Below are 18091 nucleotides of genomic sequence, written 5' to 3' on the forward strand. Positions count from 1 at the left end.
AATATCCTATCCCTTGTAGAAATAGAGTAGTACAACATAGAAGACTTACAACATAGTACTCATGCCGAAGGAAACGGAGGGTACCTCCRTGAGTTTTCAATAATTTGTTCTCTGTCTTCGTTTTCAGTGCTATACCTGATCCAAGCAATGCAGTTCTGTGCAAGAAGGGAGTCAGAGAAGGAGACACTATGCTAGAGGCAAAATACAACTGCAAAACAGTTTCCCTTCCACTCCCTTCCCTTACTTTCCATCGGTCGTAACAACAACAGTACTTTTGCAACCAACTGTTCGCCTTCCTAAGACAGAATTGAGTTTCTGTGTTTCTAACTGAAAATGTCCTTTGATATTCCTGGCTGACAAGCTGAATGGAAATATTGAGTTGTATTATTAGGCAAAGCATGCCCATAAAATTGTTGCTGAAAGAATATTTAATGTGTCGGAAGATCAAGATATTAACTGCACTGAAYATTTGATTTAAAAAAAAAGAACTGTAATTCTGTAAATACATGTATACAGTGTAGTATCATGTATACAGTGAATTATGATAAGGACTTCATCTATTAAAAAGTTAGCCCTTTTTCAAAAAAAAAGCATCTTCATAGCAAAATTATTATTTGCTATCGAAAAGTTTTCATTTGACTTATTAATCATCTTTTTATTTTGTTAAAATTAAGATAAACAGTTTTTTTCTGGAGATGGTTCTCTGCTTTCGTAGAGGATTATAGCTATCTTGCCAAAAGGTTGTCCTGTTTCTTGAAGACTTCTGTGTGTTCTGTTCAAAGAGCGGCCACATTTATTCCTATTTTAATTTGAGACACAGTTTATTTAAGAAGCAAAATAATATTTCTACCAGCAGGTGGTATACTTGTACAGACAGAGCAGTTGAATAGATTTTTTTTGTTTAAATCTCTTTTTTTTTTGGTCAGAAAGCAGTATTTCAGTTTAATATCTTTGTCAAAAAATTATGTCAGTATAAATTTCTGTGAAAATATCAGATTTTTTTTGTTTTTGCAAATGAATAGAAATCTTCAAAATTGTTCATTTTGAAATTTATTTTTTTCAAGTTACATTCCTTGACCACAGTAGGAGTGAGTCAGGTGATGACATAGTACCTCTTACAGATGTGACATTATTATAGCAAACATACCAGTCAAAATGTAAAATAAGTAGTTTTTTTCCTGTAAATTGGAATATCATTTGCAATATAGTTTTTGTTCAATTTTTATATCAATGAAACTTTGAGATACTTGTACATTTTCAGTAAGAAGATCTACACACTTAGACTGGGATCCATTTTACTTAACTAGCCATCTGCAAATTATGGTTCCAGTCTAAGCTAATCATTTAGTCTGTTTTTTTTTTTCTTTCTTTCTTTTTTGAGGTCATTTAAGAAAGAGAGAGGCAATCTCAAAAAGCCATTCATCCCATCTTAGAGTTTGTAATACAGTGACATCATGGTAGTACTTACAAGTCATGCTAAGTATAATACTGTGCTGAGATAGCATGAAATAAATTAAAGAAAAAATGTCCTAAAATAATATATACTCTTTCGGAACATTTTTCCAAAATTAATTTTGTCTCAAATTTCCAATTATTTGAACTTGGTGAGTCAAACCCTGACAACTTAGTTTACATATCCATCTCTTATGCTGTTGGCTCAGCTGTTCATTCAACATCATTGGTTTAACTAAAAGGAAACTATCATCTAGCTGTACAATTACACTTTTATTTRGTTAGATTGCCGAAGTTATGTCACATTCCTTTAAATGTATGTTCTATGTTAAATTTTTAAGTAATTTTAATAATTACACTTACATTTAGTTTGTCTGCATGAGCATTTGAGTTATTATATTTGTCATTTCCATTGCTAATTTTTAGGAGGTATGTGTTTCTTTTTTCTTATACTTTTTCCATATAGCTTTATGTGTGGTTAGTTTTATATCTATCAAATTACTGCTTCTTGGTATAAACCTGTTTCAGGTACTACTATAGCTAAAAGAACATCTTTATTACTACAACTTCCTTTTTACTGGCATTATTTTACTTTCCAATCTATCTGACTGAAGATTTATGCATCTGAAGAGATTTTTTATTTTCAGCTGCTTCCCCTTTCTATAGTTCATCTTTGAACTTGAATGTTCTTAAATTTTCCACCCAAATTAAGTCCTACGGTGTCAGGAACTGGAGATTTTTTAAAGASTGTGTCTTAAATGCACCTTTTCCACTGGCTTAAAAAGACAATAAAAGCCGCATAAATAATTTCCCTCTGTCCTGAGAGAGATGCTACACTTTAAAACAGCTCTTAGAAAATTCTTCTCCAGCAGTTTGATAGAATCTTTGGTTGATCTTCTGGTGGGTTTTGCTGACATTTTCTTTGTGGCCAGTTCTCTGTTCCAGCAGCTTTTGTCCTTTATTATTAATGCAAGAACTTCAGTAACATGATAATAGGAGAAACATTGTGATGGCAGTTCTCCTCCTGCTTTTCAAAGGTGACTCGTCTGCTCCTCTTCTGTTGAGGTGGTTTTTRCCACAGTTTAGTGGTAGGGTTTTTAGTAGATTTTGTTCATCTGTGCTAAATTTCACCCATATTATGAAGTCCTACATGAAAACTGTGCCATTTAAGCTAACTTGTATAGTTATAGCTAATAATTCTCTGACGCTATTAAAAAATGATACTAGAAGTAGGAATTATAGTGGATATAAATGAAGAATATGGAAAGCTACTGAATCAAATATTACAGAAAAGTAGATCATTTAGCATATATTTGGAGTCTCGTCAGAATGTGTGTGTGTGTGTGTATATATATATTTAAGAAATATGTTTCAGTATTGTAACATGAATGAGTAGTCCTAAGCCTGTAAATTATGGTATTGGTGGCTGTAATCTCAACATCAGAATAAGAATGCAAAAAGGCAGATTCTGGAACTTCAGCTACTGCATGTGAAAGACAAGCTAGGTACTGTCTCTAAGTAAGGGAACAAAAACTAATTACAAGAAGTAGTGCCCAAAACAAACAATTAAAATGAAAATATGGAAAAATTAGAAACGTAAGGTCTCCAAGAGAACTGGTAACTGTTAGTTTGCTGGTGGGAAATAGAGCAATAAGCTTTTTGGCATGGATTCTGAGAATTCCTTTACTGTGGTATTTTTGGGGAATCACTCACTGTTTGTACACATTCTTCTGGTAGTAAGTGTGAATTAATGTCAAGGGGAGAGATACCAAAGTGGTGACCATCAATAAATTAACTTAATAATTTAGTAACGTTAAGAGTTCTAAATCATTAGAATAAATAGCCTACATATGAATCCTGAAGAAAGTTAAGCATGAATTTAAGCTTATAACAAAAAAAGTGAAATGTGCCACTGAAATCACATGCTATGCTATGGAATTGGACAGTACCTGTGTGTTCAGAACTTCAAACCAGTCCAGTCTTTTCTCAGTAAATTAAATAGTAGTGTAAAATGTATCTGTAAAACTGAAGATGCCTATAAAGAATGGGGAGAGAGGGAATCCATTATTTCTGTGAGAGAAAATATGACTCTCTAGTTTAGGAGAATTCTGAAAATATGTCAGTAAAATAATAGATGAAAAAATTGTACTGATGGTTATAAAATATTTGGATGTTCAGAAGACTTTTGACAGACTGTATCACAAGAATGATTTAGACATCTATGTAATTATATGAAACAATATAGTCATGGATTAGAAACTTTCATGATAGAAGAAAAATCAAATAGATCAATAACAATAGTTAGGGATAGTTTCTGATTTTGCATTTGATGCAAGATCTAAGCCTTGTTATTCTGAAGTGGTAAACATAAGACATCTCAAAATTTACAGTGTACATTTTCCAGATAAATACTGAATTTTCAAGAATATTTGTTAGGTGTTTTATAACATGTTTTAAAATTTATCATTCTGAGACTTGTGAATTTGACTCTAGAAATGATCTCTAGAAATCTGTGAATTTTAGCATTTATCTGTGGGGTCAGGGATTAAATCACAAACAAAAAAGGAAAAAATGGTCCATTTTAACAGAACAGTGAAACATCATTATTGTAACTGGTGCGACACTATTCTAAATTTCTCATGACAGATAAAATAGCTGAAGATTCTTGGCGGTCTGGTGTTTTCCATGATAAAGACACCAGACCTTAAAGAACATGAATTCAGCTTCCTGTTTAATGTACACTGTTAGTCTCATTTTGTATTCAGCATACTCCCTCTAGGAAAATATCAGTGTCCAAGCTTTTCAAATTATTCATCAACATGAATAATTACATTGTCTATAGCTAATTTCATCTTCTATCATGCCACCAATTCATGTAACTTTGTTGAATTTCTCCTAAATTGTTTTTAATATGCCTAATCAAAGGCTGATTGGAGTTAGTCCAAAGACCTTCACCCTCTTAAACTCTGTGATTTAAAAATTTTGGCACATACTCTTCACCCTTTTGTTGAATTTCAATAAATATATTGAAGAAATTCTAGTACAGAACCTACAGCCTTCCTGTTGAAAATGGCTCTGCTCTCGGCGTAGAAGAYGTCATAGATAAAACCCTGGACATCACTGAAGCCAGTGGAGAAATCTTCACTGATCCTAGTCAGCTAGGATTTTACTCTCTTGTATTCTCTTAAGGTTGAGCAAATGGAAAATGTACCATCTCAGAAGCAGGGAAAGGGAAGCCTAAAAACTTCTTTCTCTCAGAAAAAAAACAAACAAAAAAACAAACAAACAAAAAACACTAAGTGGTAAGGCTATAACACATAAACACATAAATACTGATCTCTGTAAAGGTTCTTAGCAGGCTTATGAGTTGTTTGCATCTTTCACAAAGGTAAACAATTTCAAAACTTTTTCCTTCCTATCTGTTTTAAAAACTTCAGCAATGGCATCCCCTATTTGCCCACTGCCACAACTTCACCTACATCACCCTCCTCAGGTATTTATTACCTGTGCCCTCTCCACTAGCCTTGTATGTTCTTCATACCTTATGTCCCTGCTGTTATGTCACCTCGCTGATTCGCTGATTTTTTTAACATAACTTCGTCATCATCTGATACCCAAAGTCACCTAACTCTGCTTCCAGCAATCCATATACCAGAAGAAACCCACCCAGCTTCTTTCACAAAGTCACAGTTGAAACTTCTCACATGAAAATATAGTCCCTTAACATTATATTCATAATAAAGTTGGAAAAGATCAAATCCTTCCCAGATTTACCTGAGTATTTAGCATCTCTCTATTTAGATGGTAAGCTCTTTTTCTGGAACAGTCTTTTCCCTTTTACCCTTCAACTCCACCAAATATACTCCTTTTGCTTAACAATAATAATTCTTGAACAAGTGTAATTAAGAGAAATAAAACAGATTTCTGTTAGAAGAATGCCTAACGATGTTTTTAACTTCCATTTATAATATTTTCACCATCTTTCCCAATTTGAATTTCATTAGATGTGTCAGGTTCACGGACATCTTTATTCTGTCTTGATATTTCTAGTTTTTAATATTCTTAGTATTATTTTTGGTTTTAGTATTTCTAGTTTCATTTCTGGTGTTCTGCAGCATGGTATTTGGAAATCATTATAGAGCTTTGTAATTTTTGTAACCACAATAGATAGTCTTTGCATAGAGTGACAATACTAGGCATGTTAAAGCTTTTGATACTTGTTTCTGCCTCTATACAACACAGCTTATTTTTCTTATTATAACTTAAGACGTGATTTTTGAATACCTGTCTCACAAGCTTGTTATAACCAGCAGTTGTTGTTTCTGTTTCAAGCAGCAGTGAGAAGAACCTTCACACTAATCCAATTACTGTTATTGTCTGTTGCTATACCATTTCTGAGGAGCATTTGTTTTTTCATTATTACATAAGTCTTTACTCTTTGACAGACCTTCTGACAAATGGGTTTAAATTTTTGCTTGTATTTTTCATCTAAAAAATACTGCTTAAATAATAACTATTTTATTTTTCAAGGTTGGGTTTTTGTTACTTTTACTATTACAGAATTTCTGTTCTTCATTTTACCTTTGGAAAATGTTTTTAATGTTTCCAATATACTTTTTTTTATTTCTCAAAATGTAATCATAATTTTGGACTGCRAAAAGAAGAACTTTTTCTTTTTTGAATATGTTACAGAAAAAATAGGACTAATTCTTGAAGTTATAGATCAGCAATTCCTCCTCTTTTCTATGCTGTTACATAGTATTGCAAAGACTGTGGATTCTTTGACATCCTTCCAGTTCTGTGACCTACCTCTTTTTTCAAACAACTCTTCTTCTTCCCCCATGCCTGCARGCTTACTCGTCTTCATTATCATATTCAAACTTAATCTCTTCTATCTGGCAACCCATCCTTTGTCAGTCTAAGGATCATTTATGGACATGTATCCTGCTACTATTCACTGTTTGTATTTGCCTCTAGTTGCTGTGGCTATAGGTGACATACAGCAAATTACAAATTGTAGCATCCAGTAGGAGGGTGAAGGCACCAGTGATAGGGAATGGATTTCACAGCTATGAAGCTGCTGTCACAGATGTGCCATCTTGGCACTGGAGTGAACATGTCACCCAGGACAGTTAATAATCAAAAGTGAAAGAAAAAAAAAACAAAAAAGAAACAAAAAAACTTTCCTATATTCTGCTTCAGAGCTGTGGTCAAAGGAATTAACAGAAAATGTTTTCAAAGATCTTCTTTAACAAGTCTGAGCTATGAAGCTATTCTGTAAAGGCAAAGAGGACTTTGCTGTGCAGGCTAGTTTCATACTCCTCTAAATCGTTTTGGTGGGAGAGCTCTACACAATTTCTTCTCTAAGAGAGCAGAATATGGGGCTACCTTAAGTATTAAAGGTCCTTCATAATTATATTCTTCATCTCAAAAGATATAGAAGAAATGTATGGCCTGGTAGCAGAGGTGCTGCACGGAATTGTGGGCAGCTCTGACTTTTAGTGCAGCTTGCCCTTGGGAGACTTCAAAGCTATTTGCTGTGAGTTGTATCAAAGACCACATTGGCTGTCTGGGGTAACACAAAACCACTTTGCCTTTCCATCCCATGCTGACCTTTAACAAGAGAAAATGCTGTTTAAAGTAGGAAAAAGTATAAGGTATACAGCTAAATGAGGACAAGTGATAATAGTGGCAGTAGAACAGAATTTGTAATCCTTCGATATATGTATTCACTACTCCAAATAAAATGTTTAATTGCTAGTAACTTTGTAAAACTGCTGTTCTATGCCAACCCTCACTTATTCTTTAATTATGGTAAAGATTTATATTGGATTATGTTACAGTTTGTAAGGAAAATACCTTTAGAGTTAAGCTCATCAAGCAGATTTCTTTGAGTCACCTGTTTTATAGTGCATTTTAAATAACTGTTCAGTTAAGGGGATACAAGTATATTGCCATTCTGAAGTATGTAGAAGTAGCTCATGAATGGATGCTATGAACTTTTGGTTCTTCAGAAAATTTTTGTTGCAGTATGCATATCCATGGAGTTTTTCACTAGAACAAGCTTGATTCAAAATGTCAAAATGTCACTGGTATAAGATATGGGGGAATGAGAAATTACGTATAATCCAGTTGGCTGTGAAACTAAGGCTTATTAATAATATATAATTCATAAAATAAAGCCTGTTAAAATATTGCACTTGTCAAAGAAATAAGTTACTAAAGTGACTTGATTTGGTCAATTTCTAGGAAAATAAGTTGTAGCAGGAAAGGATGTGGATGACTTGCAAATGTTCTGTCTTCTAGAATTGGCTTGCACCTAGTGCATTCTTAGAAGGTGTACTCTGCTTGAGTTACTGCCTAGAGCTACCTAGAGTCCTTAAAAATCTTAAAGCCTGAAGAATATCCACAGAATTAGAATATAAGTGGATTGAGAACTGGCTGAAAGGCAGAGCTCAGAGGATCGTCATAGGTGACGTGGAGTCTAGTTGGAGGCCTGTGGCTAGTAGCGTCCCCCAGGGCTCTGTACTGGGTCCCATCCTCTTCAACTTATTCCTCAATGACCTGGATGAGGGGACAGAGTGCCTCCTCAGCAAGTTTGCTGATGATCCCAAGCTGGGAGGAGTGACTGACACACCTGAGGRCTGTGCTGCCATTCAGAGAGACCTGGACAGGCTGGAGAGCTGGGCRGAGAGGAACCTCCTGAGGTTCRACAAGGGCAAGTGCAGAGTMCTGAACTCAGGGAAAAATAACCGTAGGCACCAGTACAAGGTGGGGGCTGACCTTGTGGAGAGCAGCTCTGCAGAAAAGGACCTGGGAGTGCTAGTGGATGACAAGTTGAGCATGAGCCAGCAATGTGCCCTTGTGGCCAAGAAGGCCAATGGTCTCCTGGGCTGCATTAGGAAGCATGTTGYCAGCAGGTGGAGGGAGGTGATCCTGCCCCTCTACTAAGCCCTGCTGAGGCCTCATCTCGAGTCTTGTGTCCAGTTCTGGGCTCCCCAGGACAAGAGAGACATGGAGCTACTGGAGAGAGTCCAGCATAGGGCTACAAAGATGCTCAGAGGTCTGGAGCATCTGCCCTGTGAGGAACGGCTGCGAGAGCTGGGCCTCTTCAGCTTGGGGAAGAGAAGACTGAGGGGGGATCTTATCAATGTGTATAAGTACGTGAAGGGAGGGTGTCAAGGGTACGGGGACACACTCTTTGCAGTTGTCCCGKGTGACAGGACAAGAGGCAATGGGCAGAAAYTGAAGCACAGGAAGTTCCGCCTGAAGGTGAGGGGGAATTTCTTCCCTGTGAGAGTGACGGAGCACTGGCACAGGTTGCCCAGAGAGGTTGTGGAGTCTCCTTCTCTGGAGATCTTCAAGGCCCGCCTGGATGCAACCTTGTCTACCATGCGGTAGGTGGCTCTGCTGAGCAGGGAGGTTGGACTAGATGATCTCCAGAGGTTACTTCCAACCTTACTGATTCTATGATTCTACGATTCTAAGTATTTCTAAAGTATTATAATCTTCTCAGCCTAACAGTCTCTTGTAGGAGCAAACACAGTTTCACAACATGGGGGTGTTTAAAAGAGTTTTCATTAATATCTTTACTCCTGTTTCATCATGACTTACTCTTTTAGATGGAACCAAAAAGGGAATGTTGCTTGCCTTTCAAAAAGAAATCTGTGTGATAAAAAACCTTTATAATTATCTTCCCAGTCATCACTTTAAAACATAGACTTGGGCTGCACAAGGAGCCTTTAAGCTCTCTCCTTTAAACCGTAGAGCAGTTGTCTGCTCATTTCTTCATTCTTATCACATAAGAGTCAAGGAAATTTAGCAGTTAAAATAAAACTGCTCAGTGCTCAGTTTAGGAGAAGAAATGATGGGTGATACTTCAGGCTACTATGACATCTGTGAGCAAGTACTGTATGGTAATACAAGTACAAAATGAGCTATTTTACCTAGCAAAAGATAATTGGTACTCAGAATAGCAAGGTATTTCTGCCTCACAGTGTGCAGGCTGGGCCCTTAGTGCTGTGCAAAGCTTTTCAAAACAAAGGCAGCATAGAAAATAGTGGTTTAACTAACACCTAAAAGAAATTCAGCAGAGATGTAGCTCATGCTAGTGAGTTGAAGACTGATTTTCGTCAGCTGCCTTTTGTCCACTGATGCCTAGAGTTCTGCAGATAGGCTGCAAATCACAGGTTTACAGCAGTGGTTACCTAGCTGTGGTCTGTAAGGTCATGATAAATGATTGCAGGATCATATTAATTGCATAGTATTTTGACTTACAAGTTGGATGATATAGGTGCATCCACAAACATTTTGGGAGTTTGATAGTGGTCCAGAACGTTTTTAAAATGCTAGCTTAAAATACAACTTTGCCTGAATATCCCAATGACTTTCAAAATTGGCCTGGGAGATGTTCATGTTGATAGGGTCAAGAAGTAGTTAAAATTGAAGTGGTCATTTCTTTAGAAGTGAAGTTGAATTGGATACCAAATGATTACATATGTGTATCTTGAGTTGAATGTAGATTAACAATGGCTTATATCATTCGGCAGAACTTTAATATTGCTTTCAACGTAAAAAGGCAATGTAACATGAAGATAGCTATGGTTGTTAATGGCTTGTACTAGCTGGAAGCTATAAAATCATCCTAGTACTCTGTTAGTACTGGAATAATAATTTACCAAGACAATTACCACATGGTGGAATTTTTTTGCTGCTCTAATTCAGTGTTATTAATAATGAATAAAATTGCAATTTTCTCAGGTTGCTAGGGGCAGTGGGGAATTATTTCAATGAATATTTCAGCACATTAGTTTAATCATAGTTCCACAAAATTCAAGTGGGCAATATTTTATACTTCTAAGTTCAGTCTGCTAAGGGACCATAGTCATTAAATTGCAAACTATTTGCACTGAGGTCCATTCTATGATTTACAAGCCTTGTTAAAAACACTGTAAAAGAAAGCAAGCTGTGCCATTAATACTTGTAATTTGATGCTGCATTTGTTAATGGGCTCAGTGTGATTAATGTTTTTAGCAGCAGGCAGAACATTTTGAGACAGGCAGTGCTGAGCTTTATAATGTATAAATGCGCATAAAGAAATGTTAGAATATCACATGTTTTAGTAATATATGTTTTTACAAGATTATATTCCTGAAAGAGAAAAGCATCAGTGAAATTATACTATAATAATGTAAATACAGTTCATGCTGTGGTAGGTGCTGATGTGTATGTTCTTTATTTTGTAGCCAACTCCATGACTTCTGGCGCTTGGATTACTGGGAAGATGATTTGCGTCGACGAMGGCGATTTGTTCGCAATGCTTTTGGGTCTACACATTCTGATGCCCTCCTAAAAGCTGCTGTGGAATATGGTCAGTACTAACACCTGTTTAAAAAACTATATCTAATGATGTTTTCTTCATGTTCATGGATGTCTGAGAATCATATCACCTGTTTCCTAAGGACAATGCTAAGAATTTCTAGAACATATTGTTATAATGAATTCTTTCAATCCTCATACTTAAATGGAACAGAAGACTTGAGTTTGTATACTGTTAAATTCTGTAATCCCCAAGAGATTCACATTATACCTCTCTAGCATTACCAGACACTAATCTTGAAACACTGGTGAAGGTAACCAAATTTGTCTCCCCTGAGTGACAGAATGAAACTGTTAGGCCGTCAAACTAGTGTGTCATAATAGTTCCATTAAAAACCTCTCATGAATGAGGAATTAACCTTTTTTTAAATAAACAAATTTTTTATCTTGACATGCATAATCTCACCCCAAAAATATTTTCTTTCTGCAAATTATGAAATATATAAGTGCATGTTCAAAAAAATATTTTAAGAGCTTAAGAGCTATTTTTGTGAATCAGATAGGGTACTGACCACATAGGAACTTCATTCTAGGAATTCAAGGATTAAGAGATGTTTGATTTTTGTGGAGAGATGGCTGGGATATAAGAGAGGAGGGAGGAACATGCTTACAAATTCCTTTATATCTTCTGAAAGTTTTTTCACTTTTAATGACCTCTCAAAAGCAGCCTGAACATGAGTACTTGAAGAGTCTAAAGCAAATTTATTTCTCGGGCCAGGGTAGTTTTTTAATATATGAAAGACAAAGATTGTTTTAGAGTATTAAGACTTTTTCTGTCTATTTGTTTAATCTAAAGTATTGGAAAAAATGTACTCCCAATATTCATTAACATTTATGCAGGAGTAAAATTCCAAGTCATTATTATGTTTAGGAACCACATATGAAAACCTGAGGAAAAGGAAGTAAATTTACACAAAGCAAGCTAAATCTTTTAGTTGATATGTAGCCAAATACTAATGGTGCTGAAAGTTCTCAATATGATAGATACAAAGCCCACTCTGTATAAGTTATACATTTCACTAACTTTGCAGATTGATGAGGAAAATAGCTGAGATTCAAGCAAAATTAAACTTACAAATGACTGTTTGCATGTGCAGTTATACCAGCTAGTGTAATTTAATATTTATTAACATGTGAAGGCTATCACGTGCAGAGCTTCAGGTCATAAACTGTTCACCAGTAGTGGTAAGGAAGAAATTTTCCCCAGTGGTATATAGCATTGCACATTTGATGAAATGATGGAGGTATATTTTATCCACATTCTTGCAAAACATTAAAATACATATCTTGTCAGAGACAGACCCAAAACTGTGCTAGCTGCTATATTGCTTCTGTAAGACAAATATTTGTCACAACAGTGGGCTTTCTGCATTATATCAGCTTGAGAATTCTTAAGAATATTTTCACTGTTTAAAATTTTGGATTTTGGTTTTTAAATTAGCATTAGCATAGGGAGAAATCTGATTTATAAACTATCACCAAGTTTTAAGGGTTGATACTATCCATTCTTAAAATAACGGGAGCTTTCCATTGGTTTTGGAGAACTTTGTTTCATGCCCTTATAGCAGGAATGTTATATATTGTCTTTGGATAAGATTTTACATACAATATGTTGGAACTGGTTTGGGCTTTTTATGAGAATTACTACACAAGCTGCACTTAAACAGGTTCAGCTTGTTGCAAGGATTGTGTCTGTTAATGTAGTGTTATGGGTTCTTCTATTTAGTATTTTTGTTCAGGTGATAGCTGCCTGCAGTAGTTATAGATTCATATTTTTTCCATATAATTTCATAGCACTCACCTCTTAGTACATAAGATATCCAGGAAAATTAACGCTCAGATGTTTTTAGAGGTGCTATGTATCAACCTTGTAGATTGCATTAAAAGTTACAGTGATGAAAGTTGTCATTTGCAGCGTCAAAATAAATAATTCTGAGTATAGCTTTTCCATGTATGTATTAAAATTAACATATGGAATTTTAAACCAGCATGCATTAAAATTTTAATTCAAGGATAGTATCTAGATGTACTTACTCTTCAGAGGGTTAAGCATTTGGATTTTAATACTGAAACTTTTAGTTGACCTTTCTCTGTAAGAAAACATCCTTAACACCGATGTTATTTTTATGCCTCTTGGTGTTACTAATGAGTTGAATAATTTATGAGGTTGTCATGTGAAACGGATTTGGTGCAGTTTGATGTACTTTTAGCCTTTGGTGTTGGAATGTGATTAATAAAGAGCTGGAGGCAGATTTTTTTCCATAGGACTTAACTTTCATTGTTAAATGTTTCATGTTTTTGTTAGATTTGTTTTGATAATTTTGTTTGGAGCAGTTTGATAGTAAAATGCTGCTAGCTTCCAAAACTAAGCATGATATCACAATATAGAAAGAATTTGAAACATTTTTTAAAAAATTTTCTTCATAGTTTTTCAGTAACCATTTTTTTCGTGACCTCAGATATTTTGTTTGTGAGAAATAACCTGTTCATCACAGCAAAATTTGTTGGGCTTTTGTTATGTTAATAGCAATCTCACATCTTGAGTGGTACCTCTAGCACAAGAAAAGCTATTTGGAGCATCAGTAAAATAGTGGAAACATCTTATAAATTTTTGTTATATACATTGACTGTCAGTAATCATTTAGGATTTTGTGCATAAATATTGCAGTGGAGGAATGTTTAGTCAAAGCCTAAGTCAGCAAGCTCCTCAGTGTCTACGATCAAAGGCATCAACTTAAATAGGTCTGATCAGGCATTGCAGAAGAGGGCAGGCAGTTTCAGCTGAGCAAAAATCACAGAGCAAAGATGACAAAATTAATCAGTCATTTCTTTGGCAGTAAATAATAAGATATGCTGAGGATTGCAGATGAGAGAATTTCCAGGTTCCTTGGAGATGTGCCTGCTTAACACCTGATTTATCTAAGCTTGTGCAGCCATCAAGATATGACCTTGATAGATAAAAGAGCACTCTACAGCTATTCTAGAATTAAATCAGAGTTGATGTTGGATGTGTGGATACTCTAATTATATAATACTTCCAGTCATCAAGGAATAGAGAAAACCCTTGGAAATTAAATAATAAATAATAACAAAATGATTTAAAAATGTTAAAAAGGGATGTATTACTTACTGCCGTATCAAAATGGAAATTATAAAATGGGATTTTAAACTATCTGGAAATTTTTAGTAGAATTTTACAATATCAGTGGATTTTAAACTGTTCTTATATTAAGTTTAGATGGAGTTTAAATGTAGTTGATTAATTGGTATATTAAAAAGAATAGAGGAAAATAGAGATTGTACAAGAGAGAAACACTGCTTCTCTTCCAACAACTTTATTATGAACAAACGCGTAAGTCACATTCAGTAGAACATAATGTTGTCATGAAATATACAGATATGGCCCAGTACACAGTGATTCTATACATGCGGTGAAAGAACTGTCTCTTCCAGTTATTCGCTTTAACAGTTTATAGTCACTGAAGATTAGTACAGATGAGCCGCTATTGTAGCTCCCTGGACAGTGAAACAAAATACTGCTCCACAAAGGTCATCTTAAGAGCAAAACAGGGAATTTGTTAAGCTTTGGTCTGTCAGTCTTTAAGACTGTGTTCCACAAACCATTTTCTTGTAGAAGGGGACGAAGGAAGGCAGTCCTAGTTTGCAGTGGAGAACATGGACGTGAGTAAGTGAGTGCCTGCATTCTAAACATATACGAATAATTCTGTACTCGTATCTGCAGGACCAGTACAGAGACATGTAATCATGTATCTGTATCTGTAGGTCGAAGTGCGCAGCGCTTCTAGTGTTTGTGCTCACCAGTATTTGGCTGACTGTGACAAATCCTGACTGCTTAAAATAATAAAAAAAGTCCTTCATAAAGTAATATATATTACATTCATTTTTTTGAAATAAAGCTACAGATACGTCTTAAATATGCGCAATGGCAATTGCTTTTGAACTTGCATATTTTAGGTTATTCATTCAGCTTTATATCTGGAGATTTAAACAGCGCCCTCATTTCAAGAGCAGTTCTAGCTGAAACAGGCTCTATGACTCCTTCTCGGACTTGTCACCTCTGCTGCAAGTTTCAGCAAACGTCGTGTATTATTATTATTATTGCTCATCTTTTGACATGCAGGTTGATTTCAGTTATACAAACAGAATTCAAGAGCATCAGATTTGGGAATCTGAAATGTTTGAATCTGAAATCTACTTTCATGAAAGCAGCTGGAGTTTGATCAACTTTCAAAGAAGTGCAGGCAGCATTCCTGGCAGGCTACTGAAGGACTTATGAGTCTGACATCCCTGGGAATGCTACTCAAACCAGGACTTAGAGTCTGTCTTCAGAACAAGGATACTAGGAGTCCCATGGACTCTAACTCAGGATTAAATTTTCAGGGATGCTTGACATTGAAGAAAAACATACCAAAGTGAACTTGAACTGTGACTCTAAAACAAATGCTCACTGCTGAGAAGTCCAGAGCAGCTGATTCSCACAGCTGCCTGACTGCTTTCTCCTGAATCACTGGGGTCTCTGCTTTCTACAGTCAGTGTTAGAACAAGGTTGAGGAAGGARACCCTAGAGAAACTGGTAAGAAGTTGGTTTCATTTGGCACTTGCCAGGTGTTGCTCCAGAAAGCTAAATCAATGTTTTGTAAACAAACTTATCCTGAAATTTTGAGGTGGTAACCTTTTTTTCAAGAAATCAAAATCTCCTGTGAACTGGAATTCTTGAATTTCACAATCTTTGGTAAGAAGCTTTGCTGTAAAATCAAGTGCCTAATTATATGAAATTTTGAATGCCCACCTAAAAGCTATTCTTCCTTTGTTTCACAACATTCTGCATTTTGCATTACACACTTCTGTATATGACCTTGTCAGCACTAGTGATATTGCTAACAATGTAGAGGTGTTGGTTAAAATTCAAGAGTAAAATCAAGGCTGTCGAAGTTACTGGATAAATTGTATATTCATTTACTTTTTCTCAACTTCATGAAGTCCTCCAAATTTATTACCTTCTCTCTATCTTTAGTCTGTATTTATTGAAAATGTTTCCCATGTTTCTGCAGCAGTTCTTCGAGGTTACCTTAACAGTTATTTCAGAACTATCTTAAAGAAAACAATATTTTTTTCAGTAACTAATGCTGAAACTAACTAATACTGAAGGCAATTGATACTAGATCACTACTTATCAGAGTTTTGCTAGCAGACCCACCAGATGTATAAAATCCAGTTAGTTCATTTTCCAGGCATATCTACCTATCAATGTGCATAAACACCTAATGGGAAGAAATAAAGAAGAAAGAGCCAGACTGTCTTTAGAGATATTCAGTGACAGGACAAGAGAAAACCTTGAAACACAAGAAATTTTGTCTGAGCGTAGGAAAAAGTTTTTTTATTGAGAGGGTGGTTGAAGACTGGAATAGGTTGCCCACAGACGTGAAGTCTCCACCCTTGGAGACACTGAAAACCTGTTTGGACAGGGTCCTGGGCAAGCTACTATAGGTGACCCTACTCTGAGCAGAGGGGGTTGGAGTAGATGATCTCCAGAGGTCCTTTCCAACCTCAGCAATGCTGTGATTCTGTGATTCTTATTATGGAGCCAGAGCTTGAAAGTAGACGGTTGCCATAACTTACTTTTAATAACATTTAAAAAACTAAATTAGTTAAATCCCAATGTTCAAGATTAAACTTCTTATGTAAATTATTATGGACTCAGAAACAAAATACAGAGGAAACATTTGACTGATAGAAAAAATGTAATCCTGAACACAAAGTTACTTTAATCTTCATGGAATTTTGTGAGGAAATAAGATTTTCACATAGTCAGGATCATCATAAAACACTTGTAATATTAATTTGTTCATGAGTAGCATGATATTTATTATTACAGAAATTGAATTTGTTGTGATTACATCAACCACAAAAATGTTTCTGATGACATTTTTTATTTATTTAATGCATGATCCTGAAAATTAGTAACACACACAGTATCATAAAATACATTGCTCTTGGGACATGCAGGGGATGACCCTTTTCTCAGATAACTTCCAAAACTAATATTTCTTTAAGAAACATGATAAGTATGAATATAAAAGAGAAAGTAAACAAAAGCCTCTACTAGAAAGAACCCCATCCCCTCACCTTATTCATGTACACTTAATTTTAGCCTGTAAGTAAACACAAGATGAGCAGTTTTAAGAAGTGGCATCAACTTTATAGACAGAAAATACATAGATATTGTTTGATGTTCAGTGGTGACCATTTTAAGAACATTTAGTGGTTAAATTAATCTATAACATTTCTTCAAGGTGTCATCAAGAAAGTCTCCTGTGTTCTTTAGTTTAAATGGGATCATGATGAGACAGGCATGTAAACCATTTTGCTTCACTTGGAGCACCATTTTCTTTCCGTTTTCTCTGTTTGACTGTCCCAGTCTCTATTAGACTAATTGCCAGCCAAGTCTCTCTTGTTATAACCAGATGCCCAGTGTTAGAAATATGATTTAATATTAAGAAAATTATGATGATCAGAATGTTGAAAACAAGGATATTCTTGATTCTTCAACACTTTGACTTGAAGTATTCTTATTAACCATCTTCCTTTAAATACATGAACTAATTTCCACATCTGATTGTGGAATCTCCTATGTATACTGAAAAAGTTTGCATCCAATTTGTATGTCTGAAGGTGTCATGAAAATCTGGGTATTTTTTAAGATTCACATCAGCAGCCTTATAATTGTAGTCCAACAGTGCCATCCACTGCTTCTCCAAATAAGCTTCCAAATGTTTCATCCTTACTGGGTTTTAGGGAAAACATGACATGTCAGTTGTATCCTGTTAAGATTTGACATGGTAATTGTATGGATGGGCGAAAATAAAATTTGTTTAAAGACTCAGTCCCAGAAGGAACGTTTTCATGCAGGATCACTAGAGGGATGTTCACAGCAAGATCCTGATTGTAATGATAATTATATATAAAATACCCAATTTAATACAGTCTTCTTTCTAGCACTTCTTAGCCCCTAAAAATGCATAGATACATTCTCATTGAAAATATCTCATTTTCAATGAGAATATCTAACATTATGATCATCCTCATTCTTATTATACCTTACTGTAATATAATACAAGACAGTTTCAAGTTGCAGGCTGTGATGGGATTTGCTGAGAGAGCATGGAATACTGTTGTTTTTCTTAGTGTCTGAGCTTCTGCTGTCTGGCTAGATAAGGGAAATAGAGTTACAGTCGCATCC

At 35.3% G+C, this 18091-nt stretch overlaps 1 protein-coding gene across 1 annotated transcript in view; it reads left to right on the forward strand.

The window, feature by feature from the left end:
* Window positions 1–18091, forward strand: part of NBEA (neurobeachin) — a 519273-nt gene that overhangs the window by 317370 nt on the left and 183812 nt on the right. The window contains exon 38 of the mRNA XM_085320669.1: window positions 10698–10822. Within this exon, the coding sequence (XP_085176795.1) occupies window positions 10698–10822 (125 nt within the window). The remainder of the gene's footprint in view (window positions 1–10697; window positions 10823–18091) is intronic.

Source organism: Rhea americana, unplaced genomic scaffold (assembly GCF_003343005.1).
Source record: "Rhea americana isolate MKP2758 unplaced genomic scaffold, rheAme1 scaffold_65, whole genome shotgun sequence".
In the NCBI taxonomy this organism is placed as follows: Eukaryota; Metazoa; Chordata; class Aves; order Rheiformes; family Rheidae; genus Rhea; species Rhea americana.